Genomic DNA, 16,187 nt, shown 5'->3' with positions numbered 1-16,187 from the left:
CATGAAGCTGGGAGGGGGAGGCCCTGCACCGAACAGGCCCCACCCCAAGGACAAGCACCCCCTCCCCCTCCCCCCTGCAGCTAGAGAGTCAATCAGCAGAGTCAGAGTGGTGGCAAAGCAGGAGGAGAGGGAGGGATCGGGAGACCAGCCCAGTTTGGGAGCGCGACGCCAGGAGGCCTGCCTGTCTCAAGTCCAGGGGAGCTCCTGGTCCCAGCCTGAGACCAGAGGGGCTCTGGCATAAGCCCAAGCTCCCAGCCATCAGCATGTGGCTGCAGAAACTTAGAAGTCTAAGGCCTCAACAGCGGGAGTCCCCTCTAGACCAGAGATGGCCCAGTGACAGGGTGGAGGGAGCACAGGGGTCGGGGCTGGGTGAAGTCAGGATGGAGTCTGGCTCTTGGGCTGGGACAGAATCAGGTCACCTCTGAGTCTCAGGTCACTCATCTAAAAAGTGGACCTGACACCAACCCAAGGGGTGAGCACTGGAAAGGCATTAGCTGCTATGACCTGAAAGGCAGCTAGAAGCCAAGGGAGACCATGCACCCCCAACCACACATGTACAGGCACTCCCATCCACATGCACACACACCCCCAGACACAGACCTTGAGAACCCTGACTCTGGTCATTGGAGAGAAAGCCAGACCAAAGCACGATCCCCACCAGCACCGGGTGGCCAGCCTAGTACCTGGGACTCTATTCTGAGGGGAGAGACCTTCTAGAAAAGACTGGTCTAGAAGGCCACTTTGGTGACAGGCCAGTCTCCAGCTGAACCTCAGAACTCCTCCGGTAAAGCCTGTCTCATCACCCCTTCCTCTCCCGCCTCCCGCATCCAGGTAGCCTTTCAAAACTGATGGTAACTCTCCATGATCCACTTTTCTCAAAAGAGGGCCAGCCAGGTGACCGCCTACCCCACGAAAGGACATCTGAGCCCAGGAAGGCCAGACGGTCTGCTGAACGCTGTGTGTTTTCAGAGCAAACCCCGAGTGTCTCAGGAAGCGGCACTGCCCACAGATCCAGCCCTGAGGCAGAGTAAGAGGGAGCAAGCCTGGGGTGGTGATGGGAGCTGAGCACTTAAGGTCGCCCTTCCCTGGCCTCCCTCCTCCCCCGATGGTTGGACAGGCAGTGAACTCGATCAGGGCAACCGTCACCATGTGCCAGGCACTGCCCCTGTGTTTACTTCCTATTCCTCCCACAACCGGTCTGCCGGCTAGGAGGCCCTCTGCTCATGAATGGGGAAGCTGGCATGAGATCACAAAGCTGGTGAGCGAGCACTGCAAACCCCGAACTGGCAGGGCCAAAGCCCTGCTCACGCCATCCTGAAGGTCCTCAAAGCAGTCACTTCTCTGGCCCAGTGATGGCAGCAGATCCACAGTTTTAGAAATGACAGACGTAGAGCAGCTCCTCCTCTCAAATTTTCTTTAGACTCACACAGCACCTTCTAACAGTTCTGAAACCTCTTCTCCCCTAGCCATGTGACGGGAATGGCATGGTCGTTGGGGACCCCTCTGAAGCAGCCCCATGTGAGCTGGCCCTTCCTAAGACACACGGTGGCCCCAGTGGAAGGGACAGAGTTGTCCCCCACTCCTGAGCCATGTCTTGCCTTGAATCTGTGTTTACAGAGTCACTGAGTTTTCAAGCACAGGCCCCTCACACTTCCACTGCACTGAGAAGACAGCACTGAACTCTGGGTCTCAGAGGGGAGTGGATTCCCAGGGGGCCAGGCCTGCTTGCCGAGGGCGGGGCGGGCCACTGAGCCCATCACCACCCCTGCAGGCGAGGGGAGGGCGAAGGGCCGAGGTGGTCAGAGGAGAGCGGCCAGTGCAGGAGAGTCAGAGGCAGCGAGACTCGGAGGAGGCTGAGCAGAGGCCAGAGAGTATTTGTGAGCAGGAACTACCTTTCATGGACATTTTCCTCAATCTCTTAACTGAGCTGTGACTTTTAGAGGCCAGACAGGAGGCGGGAGGGCTGGCGGGCTGGGGTGCGCGGCTAAGACACACAGGGAGTCCAATGGCTGACATCAGAATACTCGTCATGCCTACACGGGGTGCGAGATCAGACATGCAGAGAGGGGAGAAACGTTAGAAGGAGCCGTCCGGCTCGTGACCGCCACGAACCCCTGCTGTGCCCAGGTGGCGCTGTAGACAGCCGACAGCCGTCAGGACTCGCCCATCTCCCCGGGGGATCCAGCTGCGCAAGGCTGCCAGGGCCCACCCAGACCAGCAGGGCGGAGCTCGGCAACCAGTGAAATGCCGGCTCGTGGGAGCCCCAGCCCCAAGTTGCAAGAGAATCTGAACAAGCACCCCACCAGCCTGTGCCCGGAGCATGCAGGGGGGAGGCCGTGGCTTCAGGAGGGCAGAGGGCAGAATGCCACCCCAAGACATGTCCAGAGCGGTTCGGGGCGGGGGGCCACCTCTCCATGACAGCGCGAGGAAGGAGAGCAGAGGGCAACACAGCAGGGCGCAGCCAAGCCATGGAAACGCGGACGGTCCGGAGCGCACGGCTCTGTGCCCCCTCAGCCAGGCCCCCGCGGCCCCCAGTCGCCCGGCCCCCCATGGGGTGCTGCCTGTTCTCCATGCACCACCTGGCCTGTCTAGGTGCCTTCAGAGCCGTCACTGGGGGAAAAGGCAGGAATCCTGCCCCAGGGTCTGCCACCTCACCAAGGTGTCCCCACGGCCCCCGGGACCGCTCCTCAGGAGCAGCTAAGACCCCAGGCCGTGGCTTCCTTCTCCGGTCCCCTCGGCAGAGGCTCAGACAGCTCCTCTGGCCGTGGTGGGAGCACAGGGGTAGCCCACAGTGGGAGGAGGGGCAGCAGGCAGCCACCCCGAATGGACTGTCCAATCTTGTCACTCCTTCCCCGATGCCTGCAGGGCGGACGCCCCACTCCTCAGCCTGGGGCTCCACCCGCGCCCTAGCTGACCCTGACCCGTGCTCCCTGAGGACCTGGAACTGAGCATGGCCTCCTGCTGGAGGCACCGTTCCTGCCATGCTCTCAGCTACCCTGTGGTCCACAATAGCCTCCACCCACCCTTTCCCATCCCTGAAGCACCTCCTCCCCTGAGAGGTGCTCTGGGCTTCCCCTCCGGCACCTCCCTTAGGGAGCTAACAGCTGCTCAGAATCTGGCCTGGGGTCTGGGCACTGTGGACAGGCCAGGCGGATCTGCTGCCCACTCCAGAGGCGATCCAGAGCATCCAGGGGAGAGCCGGCCCTGGGCTCCATCAGGCCCCACTGCCTCCTCCGCCAGAGAACAGAGGTTCTCAGCAGAGCACCCGCGCCTAGCGCAGGACAGCAGCAGAGGCCAGCGGCCTGGGCAGTGCTGGGTGCGCTATGGTGGCGGCTCCACAGGAGACGCCAAGTGCCCATCAGAAGACCGAGGCTGGACACTGGGCCTCGTGCAGCAGGTAATGCAACGCCACAGCTTCCCAAGGTTGCTCCTGGGCTCAAACGTGGGCTCCCTCGGGAACTAAACATTGGGTGGACTGGATGACAAGCAGGCACAGGGTGCAGATAGATGCAAAGAGAACAATTCCTGCCGGGAACCCAGGAGTTGTGTGTGCTGACCGTGACTTATTCCCCCAGAAGCCACTGGACCCTGTCCATCAACCAGACCCCTCCTCACGTCTGCCCTCCCTGACCGGCAGCCCCTCCCTGACCGCCCATCTAAAACGGCCGCGTTCCCCACCAGCTCATCGCCTTCGCTCGGCTCCGTGCTCACCGCCAGACGTGACGGGGCACACGGGGCAGGGCCTGTCATGGGGGACCTAGTCTCCGCCTGCGGGGGGGACAGACATCCCGGAGGCAACGCCAGCAGCCCTGCGAGAGGGCGGCATGCCCAGCGCTGCTGCTGTTCCCAGCAAAGGACCCACTCCTCCTCACTCCAGCCACAGACAGTGAGTCTCAATTTACACACCTGCAGGGAAGCAGCCCCTGGCTCTTCCGGTCTGCCTTCTTGTGAGAAAGTGTGAGGGTCATCCCGCAGCCAACACTTCACAAAAGCGGCATCCAGTGGAGAGGATGGGGGGAAGGACACGAGGGGCCATCACAACTTCTCCAAGATCAAGCGCTCAGGGACGCACCGCCCCCCCAAACTCCTAACATCCCCAAACAACTCTTAACAGTGCGGACAAGCATGGCTTTTCCTGCTCTCATCTTGGTCTGCCAGAGCCCCCAGCAGGTCCCAAACCTGGTCAGACATGTGAACACCCCCTTTCTGATGTCCAGAGCTGGCCTTTAGTCTAGTGGGCTCAGGTGCCAGCCTACCCTCCTCCTGCCCTGGCCTTACTAACCTGGCTTTGACACCAATACCACTCCCCCAGGGCTGATCGGCCCTGGCAGGTCCTGGCAGTGTAAAATGCAGACACTCCTCCTCCCTTGTTGGGTAGGACCCTGGCCCGGCCTGGGGGGCCCACTCTTCCCCATGCCTGTGAAGGAGGGGCCCTGGCCAGGCTGTAGGCAGTGAAGCCATCACCCAAGGCTCCTGGTGGAGGGGGAGGCGGCCCCTCCTCCAGCGCAGGGGCGCACGCAGCCCTTCCACGGCATGGCCGTGGCCGAGAGCCTACCTGAGAACCCCTGTGTCCAGGTGCTCACCTCAGTGCGGCAGGCGTGCTCCCAGATCCTCAACCAAATCCACAACCACTGTCCAGCTGAGACCTCTCTCCAGATCCTGCTTCCTGGGGGTGGGCCCGGTGTCCCTGGTTCCCCGGCACCCCACACAGCAGCCCCAGCAACAGGGATGAGCTACAGCCCTGCGTTCAGGGGAGGCAGTGTTTGGCCACCGACTTGTCTACTCTTTCCTTGCCAGGACCCAATTCCTGAGCTTCAGAGTCTGTCTCCCTGACAAGTAAATGGGAGGTTAAAACACCTCCAGGATCGCTCTGAGAGCAAAGGTGGCAAGGGACACAGAGAACAGGTCAGGAGAGGGTCCCAGCCTCGAGAGCTCCTCAGCGCCCAGACCGCTGCCGAATTGCGGGCAGAGGTGACCACGCTGGTGTGAGGCCCAGAGACCGCAGAGCTGAACGGAGCCAGGAACCTGCAGGCTGGGCTTGCTCCCGCAATCTCTCTCCAGCAGTACATGTACACGCACACGCGCGCGCGCACACACACACACACAATCTGAATTACCTGGGCTATGTGATGCCACGGGAAGACCCAAACTGGGCAGGAACTATCTAGTTACATCTTTGCTCACTATCCTCTCTGCCCCAGCAGAGGGCTGATGGCTGAGCAGATGAGTGTGTTCCAGAGTGCCTGCGGCATGCCCTGGGTCTTTCCTGGCCCCACTCTCTTGTCTCCACTACATCTCTGACTGGTCCTTCCATGTCCTTCAAGTGTTCCTTCTTCCTGGTGGTCCACCTCTCTGTAACCTCACACACTCCTGGGCAGGCACACACCCCCCACCCAAACTCCCCTGCCTCCAGGACAGCTCCACTGGCCACAGCCATGGACCCACCAGACTCGGAGCAGGACAGTGTCATAGCGAAGAGCCCAGATTCCGAGGCCAAGAACGCCTGGGGCTGAATCCCAGCTCTGTCCAGGACTGGCTACCTGGCCTTGGGAGGTTTCTGGAATTCTCAGCGCATCAGTTTCCTCAGATGTAAAATGGGACAAAATTCCTTCCCCACAGAGCTGCTACTGGGATGAAATGAGTCGCCACGTAAGCCCCAAGTCCTTCCTCCTTAATCATGAGGACTTCTCTGTCGGCAGCGCACACCAGGCCCCATTCTATTCCTTCCGTCTCACAACCAGTCCAATCGCTGAATCAGAAGCCTGTACCTCCACCCACTGCCACAGCCCTAGTCAGTGGTCAGCCAGCCTGGGGCACGAAGCCTGGGTCCACAGGGCCTCTCTGCCTCCAGCCTGGGCCCCTCCAACACGCCCTGTGCTATCACAGTGACTGACCCAGCACAAGGACTGGCTAGCTCCCTCCCCTGCCTCCGCCTCTAAATGATGGCGGTTCACCAGACGCCTCGGTGTACCTTCATGCCATGGTTTACATTCCCCCTAAGTTAAAAAAACAACTCTCAGTGGCTTCCCAACACCCACAGAAGGAATTCTGAACACAGTTCAAAGGGGCAGGGTTAACAAACGACCTAGTGAGACACAAAAGCCACTTGCTCAAAACGTGAACTCCAGCCAAAAAAGTTGGAGGAGCTCCCCAAAGGGCCCCTGCAGGGAAATGCCTAAAGCATGTTGGGACAGAAAAGTGACTCCTGAACCATGATTCAAGGTGATGTGAAAAGGTAAAAGATGGAGAATGTCTGCACCGGGCATCCACCATCATCAGGTATGATCCCCCCAGCACTGAGACAAATGAGGGGGCACCCAGGTTCACTCACGGGGCTGGGGGGGTCACCATCACTGAAAAGAGGCGCTGCCCCCCAAGGAGCCCCTGTGGGTTTCCACAAGAACACAGAGGGTCAGAAGACCCCCTCCCCACAATCTCCTCCCCCTGCCCCACGCATTCCCCACCCCCGGCGGACATGTCTGGACCGGGGACTTCCTGCCTACCTGCGAGGGCTTGCTGGACCCGGCTGGGCTTCGGCATCTGCACGGGCACCGTGGCGGGGACGCTCCGGGGGCTGCTCGCCGAACCGCTGGGCAGGGAGGCACTTGGGGAGAAGAAGGGGACAGAGCTTAATGTGAGGAGCTGACTTGGCAGAAACAGCCAGTGAGGAAGACACTGGTGCTGTCGAGGCCCCTTTGCGGTTTCACTTCCCAGCGGCGGCCTCTGTGCGCGGAGGGCTTCTGGTTTTTCAAGAGGAAAGATCCTGATGAAGAATATGTTGAAGGACAAGCAAAGAGGTCTGATGGTCACGACTCTCGAAAGCAGTTCCTCCGTGAAAATCAAGCAACAAAAGTCAGACTCCAAGCGGGGCACTGGGAGGGGAGGGACAGTGGGCAGGGAAGAACACGGTGGGGACGAGACTCATCTGTTTACAAGGTGTGGAGAACGAAGCACTGGCTGTCAAAAAACGCTCTCCTGGACAATCCTGAGACTCTGAAGACAAATCCTGAAACAACTATGAGCTCAACTGCTTCACCGAAATGAGGTCTCTGTGGTACCCACAGAGTGGAAGTCCAACAGAAACCACTCCTAGTGGTCAAGACCAATATCACCAGTAATGGGCCAAACATCATCAGGAACTCCAAGAAAGAATGTTCTGAGAAGGAAATTAACATCCTTTTTGTGGTTTCTGCCAAAACAGCATAACCTCAGTCCAATCATGAGAAAACATTTGATGAAACCAAATTAAGGCCATTTGACAAAAGTAACTCTTCCAAAGCGTCAAGGTTATGGAAGATGAAGAAAGACTGAGGAGCAGTTTTATCCAGAGGAGGAGGAGAGGAGGAAGGACAACTGGATGCAGAGTGGGTTCATGGATCAGGAAGAGAACAACACAGGAAAAAACTGATGAAAATCAGAAAAGTCTTTAGCTAATAGTCCCACACCAACGGTGAGTCTCTGCTGGTTCTGGCAACTGCACTACAGTTATCATGAAAGATGTTAACATGAGAAGTCAAGTAAGAGAGATATGGAAACTCCACTATCTTTTTAACTTTCCTATAAATCCAAAATTAGTTTAAAATAAAGGGAAAAAATTTTTAAATGGTCTTGCTTCCCACAGTGACTAATTCCAACTCTTTCACTTGGTTTTAAGTCATTATATATATGTGTGTGTGTGATTATATTTTTATTTTTTCATTTTTAAAATATTTGTTGATTGATTTGGCTGTACTAGGTCTTAGCTGCAGCATGTGGGATCTAGTTCCCTGGCCAGGGATTGAACCCAGGACCCTTGCACTGGGGGCGCAGGGTCTAGCCACTAGACTACCAAGGAAGCCATTATATTTTTAAATGGTAATAAATCCATGCCAGTATTGCCTGTGGGGAGCCCCATACTGGAGACGGCTGACGCAGATGGCCCAAGATGCCTGCTACTCCCTCCCCGTCCCAGTGACTGTGTCCCTCCAGCCCTGCTCATGTTCAAGATGATACAATAGTAAGGGTCCGCAGTCCCTAACTGGAGCTCCCCAAGGACAGGGCCTGGGTTCACTGGGCTCAGCCTGCAGCCAGGAGCCGGGAAGGTGCTCAGGAAACGATGGACGCCTCCAGCCTGCTGTGCTACCCTCGCAAGGGCCGGCAGCCCAGCAGCCACCCAGTGGTGGCAAATGCTTCTGGGAGCTCTTCCAGGCCCCTGCCTACCGCCAGCCTCGTGTCACAGATGCCGTCAGTGGACGCAACAGGGAGCTGGCTGGTTCTGGTCCACGTCAGAAAATCTCATACTGACTGGTACTGGTTTTCACTTCTGGACTGTTACGCTTCCTGCCTCCCATGTCTACCGTCAGCCCCAAGAGGACAATGGGACTGGGCCTGGGTGCTTTGCTAAGGCAGTGGGGGAAGGGCGGGCATACAGTCATCCGGGCTAAGGCTTTGGCCCCACTAAGTTGTTTAATGTGAAGCCACACCCCACCCCCTTCCTGAGTCTGTTTCTTCAATTCTCAGGTTCTAGAAGTGAAGGACTTGGAGAAGATGCAGTCCCTGGAGGTGTCCTTCATCTCCTAAGCCAACTCAACAGGGAGCAATGAGCCAGGAAGCAGGAAAGCCAAAGTCTGGCTCTGCTGCTCCACGGGGCGACCCAGTGGGCTGGGCAGCGGGGTCTTCCCTTGCTGGTGAGAGGCCCGTATCTGACAGAGAAGGCCGAGGCTCAGGTTCTACCACAGGAACGAGAGCAGAAAGCAGACAGGCAGTAAGGCTTCTAACAGGCACTCACCTGGGAACTGGGACCAGGAACCATGAGAGTTCCATCTGCCTAGGGGTCTCATGGTGTCACTTCCCCTGCAACTTTCCCCAGCTCCTCCCCCGCACATTTCTCTGCTGTGATCAGAAGGGACAGAGAAAGGATCCAGTGGTTCCCACGACGGGAACTTTGAGGGGCAGACAGAGCCTCAGAGGTCATATATCCCCCTGCACTGTCCATTAAGATCTCAGACTGGCAGAATGTTCCCTGCTCTGGGCACCATTTACCCATGAAGTGCCCTTCTGAGAATTCCTTCCTATCAGCCTCCTGCCTGCCTGCTGGGTTCCTGGGTCTACCTACTAGGCCGTCCCTGCCTTTCCCAACTGAGAAACCATCTCCAGGAGCTTCCAAGTGGAGCTGAGAACACAAGACAGAGACTTCTCATCTTCTACTTGGACAGGATTGTACAGTCCTGAACAAGGGGCAGAACTAGGAGGCAGGAGAGCAAGGCATGCAAAGCCTCCCTCCAGCTCTTCACGGGGGACCCTCTGAGCATGCGCAGTACAAGGGGCTTAAGACGCATTCAGAGCCTGGGGACCCCACTGCCAGTGCCCACTGTGGGGCACGTCAAGTCCAGTTTCCGAACTTTACTTTCTCTCTCTGTAAGATGAGGATCATCCCCCAAGGCCCCCAGGGTGGCTGCCAGGATCAGTGCACAGTGCCATCCAAACGCCCGCTGTGTCCCAGGTCCCAGTGGAGCGAGGCGGTTCTGGAGAGCTGCGTGGCCCTCACCAAATCCTGACCACCACAGCCCTATCAGAGCAAAGGGAAACTTCTGCAACTGCCCCGGCCAACCCAGTAATCTTACAAGGGGAAAAGAGAGACGGAGAGAGAGAACAGAGCTGAGCTGAGGGCTCACAGTGAGTAAGTCAGGAGTCAGGTCCCACTGGAGTCCAGGACCCCAATCCCACAAGTTTAAAGAGCCTGACTGACAGCAGGAGGGAGCAGCATGCAACTTTCAGAGGCTGGGAGAACAGTAGCGACCAGAACAGAGTAGATGGAAGAAATGAGAGCCGTTTTCCTAGGCTGGGTAAGTGCAGGGCAAAGACCCCTGAGGCCTCGCCACATCGAAGCTGCAACAGAAGGCTGCTCGTAATCACTGCCCTGAGTCAGCAGAGAAGTAAACTGGCTGGCATACCCGCTATTAAACAACGTGTGCGTGACACGTTTTGGAAAGTCTTCCATCCAACATCATTAAAACACAAGTTTTGGTGCTTAAAGGGATAAACTTCAGCTACCAGGAAATTTACTTAAACCCAGCGGCTCAGTGACAAATCACGTATCGTCCCGATGGATTACTTACTCAGAGAAAGGCTCCTGGGGCACAAGGCGAATCCGTCAGCTGAGGTTTTACCCGGATTGAGCAAGAAGGGATTTGAAACTATATGGGTTCCAAAAAAAGAACCCACAGGGGCTCCACAAACTTTCATTTCGCTCACTCACAGGTCCTTCCCAGGGGCTACCAGTAAACGCTGCTGGTTCCCAGGTTTCCCCAGTCCGTGGCGCTGCCCACCCCATCGCCTTCTCCTCCTCACACCTGGTGACTTCACCTGACGCTGCCGATGTTCACCTGGCCTGGAGAAACTACACCATGGCCGCGAGAGAAGTGAGGTGCCAAGTGTTTTCAAATCCTCCCAGCCCGGCTGGGTGAAGAGGTTAGGGATTAACTAGACCCCCTCTGGCTCTACAACAGCCATCAGAGACAGCTGACTGCAGAGGGCCACACGCTAAGTCAGACATGGGAAGACCGACCCCTGCCAGTGCAAGACGCCCCTCCCCGCTCCTAAACAGATGGGCCAGGAGGTCCAGGTGAACCCCCCGTCAGGAGGCAGGCCCCTCTGACCCTGTTTCACCTACCAGAGCCGACTGGACTGGCCCAGTTCCCACCTGGTTTACAAGGCAGGGAGGCAAGGCAAGCAGCAACACGCACGACCAAGCAGCAGATGTGAGGCTATCCAGCCCCACCGCCTCCCCTTCTGCAACCTGCCTGGACGGGGCGCTCAGGCTGGGGAGGGGAAACTCCGGAGAAATCTCAGGGGAGACCAATGGGAGCCCCGTGCCAGAAGAAAGCAACAAGGCCCAAGTGGTCACCTGGCTCCTCCCAGAATCCCAGCTTGAGAACCTTCGAGAAACCTGCCTCAGTTAATGCGTCAGAACACAAGCCCCAGGAGGCTGGGCAAAGCTGAGTGAGTCGTAAAAGCGGCTTCACCCTTACTGATAACCCTTCTGGGCTGGCAGATGTGACGTGTTTTTCCCTAAAATAGACTAACCCACATACTGGAAGGGGCCTCGCAGGGCACTGGGAGGGACTGGGTTGGCACAGAGCCCAGCATGCTCATGTCTCTGGGGAAGGCCCAAGTCTTACCCGTGCTTCCAATTCCCAGAAAGATCTCAGATCCACGAGCCCCAGCTTCAGAAAGGAAAAGACATGCAGGAAGACGCCAGGACCCAGTGGGCCCAGCCTCTCCTCTGCACTGGCGGCCTCTGCACACACCCGCCAGGACACCCTGTCTTCCTCCCACTCCATCTTTCAGATGGCTTCCAGAGCTCCACGTGCCCCACGCAGCCCGCAAGGGCCTGGGTTTGAGCCCAGCTCTGCCACGTCCTGGCTGTGCTGCTAATCCCGCCAGCCTCAACATGCTCCCCTGGAATCTGGGGACACCACCCACTACAGGTCACTGGGAGGATACGGGAAAACCAAGCCTGGCTGTAATGGGTGCTCGGTGAGTGAAGCCGTCATTGTCTTATTGAAGCAGGACAGGTCCTCCGGAGAACACTAGAGGCCCCAGAAGCTGCCAAGGAGGTCTCAGCCACATTAGAAAGCTTCGGCCCTCCTCGTGGTCAGGAGGGCTGGGATGGGCTGGGTGAGCAAGGTGGAACCAAGATGCCGACTTTCCGGGAAACAGGGCAGCCACAGGTTCCCACGCCCAGTCACCACCCGCCCAGGTCACCCTCTCTCAGAAATCTGCCCCCATCCCGGCCATCACTGCGAATTCTCAAAATGTTCTGCAGGCCCGACTCTCAATAACGATCAAGGCCGAGACCCCTGGTCAGGAACAGGTGTCAGCACCCCGGAAGCATCCACCACTGGCCACTTCAGGGTTTTCCCACTTTAAAGTGTCACCTAACTTAGATGGGGCCTATCTTATCACTTTCTCAGGGTGCCCGAGGGACCGGCACAGCTGCCGGTCAGCCCACACCACCTGCTGCCACCCTCACGTGCTCAGCATTTTGCTCTTTCCTCAACCAACTGTTAAACACCAAAACTGGGCTCCAGCCTTCCCCTGGACGAGGCCATGGGCTTAGGGAGAGGACTGAACCTTCCATGTCTGTGATTTCAGGGCCGGGCACATAGCGGGAGTCAGTGAAATGTCCTCACGTACCCAGCTATGGACACACACGCACAGCCAAAGAACCTTTAACTGCTCAGAGAGCCCGATTCTCCTGAGGAAATGAATGGATCACTGGTTTTTAACCCACGTGGCAACTACCAGCACTCGCGTGTCAGAGGTCACGGAGGCTAGCTGGGACACAAGGCTGTGGATGGCCGTGGTCCCTTGGCACCATGTGACGCATGCAAAGATGACTAAGTAGCGGGGACCGCCAAGGAGGCAGGTGCTGGGTCTGCAAGGCACTGGGGGAGCCTTCCCAGCTAAACAAAGGCGGAAACCCAAGGCCCTGATAAGGCACGTGGCTGGACACAATAGCCGTTGGAAACACAAGCTACCTGGCTGCGCTGGTGGCGGACAGTCCTGAGGACTGGTGCTGCGATGCCAGGTGGGAGAGGCTGGAGCGGTAGAGGGGCGGGTTCCCCAGGGAAGACGGCGCCCCAGCCCAGGGGTTGGTGGTGTTCAGCCTGGGCGCCGACCTGGCCCCAGAGAGGGAGGGCTTGTTGTATGGAGCAAAGGCCTGGTGGGTCCCCCAAACAATGGCGGTCCTGTGGGGGGGCTGGGGGACGGGGTAGGCAGGGAGGTTGGTCATGGAGTGGCGGTAGCGGCCTGACACGGGGCCGGTGGTACCACCGCTGAGGCACTGATGGCAAGAGCAGGCCACCCCCATGTGGCCCGGTGGAGCGATGACGGTGGTCACCGGGTACGGGGGCCCCGCCTGGCGCCGCACGCTCCGGCAGAAGTTGGAAGTCTTGTTGGTCTGCGTGTGGGTGGCGTAGTTGATGGTGTAGTTGTACCCCAAGGGCGCCAAGTCCACAAGCTGGTTGCCCCGGGCCACCTGCTGCTCCAGGTAGTCACAGACGCTGGCCTCGTAGGCCGTCCAGGAGTTGTCATCACCCAGCCACTCCCAGACGACGCCCCGGCCGGGGGCCGAGTGCTGTGGGAACAGGTGTCTCCGCACGGCCCGCATGGTGCCTGTGTTAAACAGAAGGATGCACGTAAACAGCTCATCTGCCGGCCCCTCACCACCCTCAAACCAAGGGAGTTTAAAATTCTTTTTTTCCCTTACAACCAACATAAGATAATGTGGTCACGGTATATACACATGGGTCATCCTGCTATTTGACCTAAAGGCTGACACTAATGACTCTCTCCAAATTTGGGATGAAAGGTAGAGTGCACTCTGTGCAGAGAAACTGTGGACCCAAGGGACGAAGTGGCAGAGGGGAACTGGCTTTTCTCAGCTGGACTAGGGGACTGGGTCAAAGACCAGCTGTGGCTCAGACTTAATGAGGCTTCTCAAAATATTCCTAATGATGAAACCTGTGTGGGCTGACCGAAGGAACCAAAACAAAAACGCCTGAAGGAGATGAAATCACCCACAATCCAATCACTGAGCGGAAAGCACACTTCGTATACTGCAATATATTCCGACCCATCCAGTCGTTTAAGCACATATGTTTAGCTGCAGCTGACAATCATAATGAAAACCTTTCCTGTTTCCATATACTACGCACTAAGAGGGATTGGGGGCAGGAGGAGAAGGGGACGACAGAGGATGAGGTGGTTGGATGGCATCACTTCTCGATGCACATAAGTTTGAGTAAACTCCGGGAGTTGGTGATGGACAGGGAGGCCTGGCGTGCTGCGATTCATGGGGTCGCAAAGAGTCGGACATGACTGAGTGACTGAACTGAACTGAACTGATGCCGTAAGTAGTTCTTAGGTGTCTAAGACTCTGTGAAACTCGTTAACTTTTTTGTAATACATATATATATACTTTTTTTTTTTTGGCCCCATGGCATGTGGGATCTTAGTTCCCCAACCAGGGATGAAACCTGTGACCCCTGGCAAAGTAGAAGCGCAGAGTCTTAACCACTGTACGGCCAGAGAAGTCCCAGAAACTGATTAACTTTTACAGACTTCTCTTACATGGATGTACCTGGATTCCCTTGGACTTCTCAGGTAGCAACTATTAGGAAACATCTGTGGTTAGTTTATATGAATAAACCAAATCGCATGATTAAGAAAAGGAGAAAGGAAAAAATCAATTTGGGCCATGCTTCTAACAGCACTGGCCAAAAGATGATCACTGCGATTACCCTCTATCTGGTCTCTTGACCTCAGCAGCCAGAGCAATACACTTAACCCCCAAATCAGATGATGTCACTCTTCTGCCCAAGCCCTCCAGGGCCTCCTCCTTTCAGAAGAAAAACTGAAGTCCCTTCAAGGGACAGAAAAGCCCTGCACCAGCTGCCCCTCCCCTGGTCTGTGCCTGGTCCTTCCTGGTGACCAGGCCACGCGAGCTCAAACTTCAGAATAACCTCTCCCTACACTTTACACACCCTCATAAACACTCACTGACCCAGCCATACATGGGTCATGAGTTATTTATCTTGCTCGCTGCCTTTCTCGGTGACTGCAAGTATCATGAGGGCCGGGACTTTTATCTGCACCTGCTGCCTGGAAGCCTGAGTCCTCACACCCCCGAGGAGGCTGCTATGGGATCAGAGCTGGATTCTTCAGGCTGGGCACCAGTGCATTTGGGGCCGACAGTTCCTCGTTGTGGGGCCGATCCTGTACACTGTAGGATGTTTACTTTGTAGCATCCCAGGCCTCTATCCACTAGATGCCGGTAGCACCCACCCCACAGTCCTGACAGTCAAAAATGTCCCCACATTTGTCACCTCCGCGCGCGCACGCGTCCCTTCCCTCTGGCCCTGGCGGCAGGGAGAGGGAAGATGAGGGCACGTGGGTGCTCGCGGGAGCCCTTGCACTCTTTTCCTTCCCCCTGAAAAAAAAAAAGAAAAAAAAAAAAAAAAAATGTCCCCACATGTTGCCCAATGTACCAGGAGACAGTCACCCTCGGCTGAGAACCACTGATCTGAAGGGACAGGGCACAGCTCTGGGAAGAAGGTGGTGGCCCCATTCTCGGTAACACTGGTCAAGGCTGCTGCTGCTCAGTCACTCAGCCGTGTCCAACTCTTGGCGACCCCATGGACTGTAGCCCACCAGGCTCCTCTGTTTATAAAACTCTCCACACAAGGACACTGGAGTCGGTTGCCATGCCCTCCTCCCGCGGATCTTCCCGACCCAGGGATCACACCCAGGTCTCCTGCACTGCAGATGGATTCCTTACCACTGAGCCACTGGGGAAGCCCACACTATTGATATGCACATACAAAAGAAACCTGAGTGCACAAGAGAGTGAAGTAACCGGCCCGGGTGCCACAACTGTCCTTCAGGAGTCAGAACTCACCACCAGGCCTTCTTCACTAGCACGGCATGCCACCCCCATGCTGGCTGGCCTGCTTGCCTGCTGCTCGCGAGACCCTCGAATCTCTACAGGTGGAAGCAGGCAGTTCTGCTTTGGGAGACAAGGGGAAGGGGCTGGGACGGCCTCCGCACTGTGTTTCAAGGCACCCTGTACCACAAAGTGGTCCCTCACACACTGTGTGGTACCTATCCCTTAGCGTCTGCCTCCTGACCCTGTGTGTTTCAGAGGCAGGATGACCCCGAGAGTCAACTCTGTAACCCGAACACAGAGCACAACGCCCAGCCCAAAGGAGGCACCTAGACACACGCTAGAGGCAGGAAGGGTCTTACCAGTGTCCTGGCGGAACTGCGTCCAGCTGGGGAGGTCGATGATGTAAGGAGCCAGCGAGGGGTCGGCTTGGCCTAACGGGATGCTGTGGGCCAGGCTCCCCAGCCCGAAGCGCTGGCCCTTCTGCTGCACAAACTGCTGCTCGATGTAGCTGCAGACGGCGGCGCTGTAGGGGTGCCAGGTGCCCAGCCCGTCCTGCCACTCCCACACGGCCACTGCCACCGGGCTGGCGTACACCTGAGCCAGGGAAGGGCTCGGCGCCATGGCCATCTTCCCCAGGATGCCCTGTCGTCTCCAATGGCTTCAGACCACGCTGGGCTGGAGTCTCGGGTTCATTGCCCAGTGCTGCCAGGAGACCTGCAAACAAGACAGACAAGGGGTCACCCACACACACGGTGGC

At 57.2% G+C, this 16,187-nt stretch overlaps 1 protein-coding gene across 2 annotated transcripts in view; it reads right to left on the bottom strand.

Moving 5' to 3' along the window:
* The window catches only part of DTX2 (deltex E3 ubiquitin ligase 2), a 33,752-nt gene that overhangs the window by 5,837 nt on the left and 11,728 nt on the right, over positions 1-16,187 (bottom strand). The window contains exons 2-5 of one of the 2 annotated variants that reach the window (XM_065924863.1): positions 15,790-16,144; positions 12,522-13,158; positions 6,504-6,604; positions 1,893-2,033 (exon numbers count right to left, since the gene is read on the bottom strand). In XM_065924863.1, the coding sequence (XP_065780935.1) occupies positions 1,893-2,033; positions 6,504-6,604; positions 12,522-13,158; positions 15,790-16,057 (1,147 nt within the window). In that variant the 5' untranslated portion in view covers positions 16,058-16,144. The remainder of the gene's footprint in view (positions 1-1,892; positions 2,034-6,503; positions 6,605-12,521; positions 13,159-15,789; positions 16,145-16,187) is intronic. The other variant, XM_065924864.1, reaches the window with a different exon arrangement.

Source organism: Muntiacus reevesi, chromosome 2 (assembly GCF_963930625.1).
Source record: "Muntiacus reevesi chromosome 2, mMunRee1.1, whole genome shotgun sequence".
Classification (NCBI taxonomy): Eukaryota; Metazoa; Chordata; class Mammalia; order Artiodactyla; family Cervidae; genus Muntiacus; species Muntiacus reevesi.
This window is presented reverse-complemented; position numbering and strand designations above follow the sequence as displayed.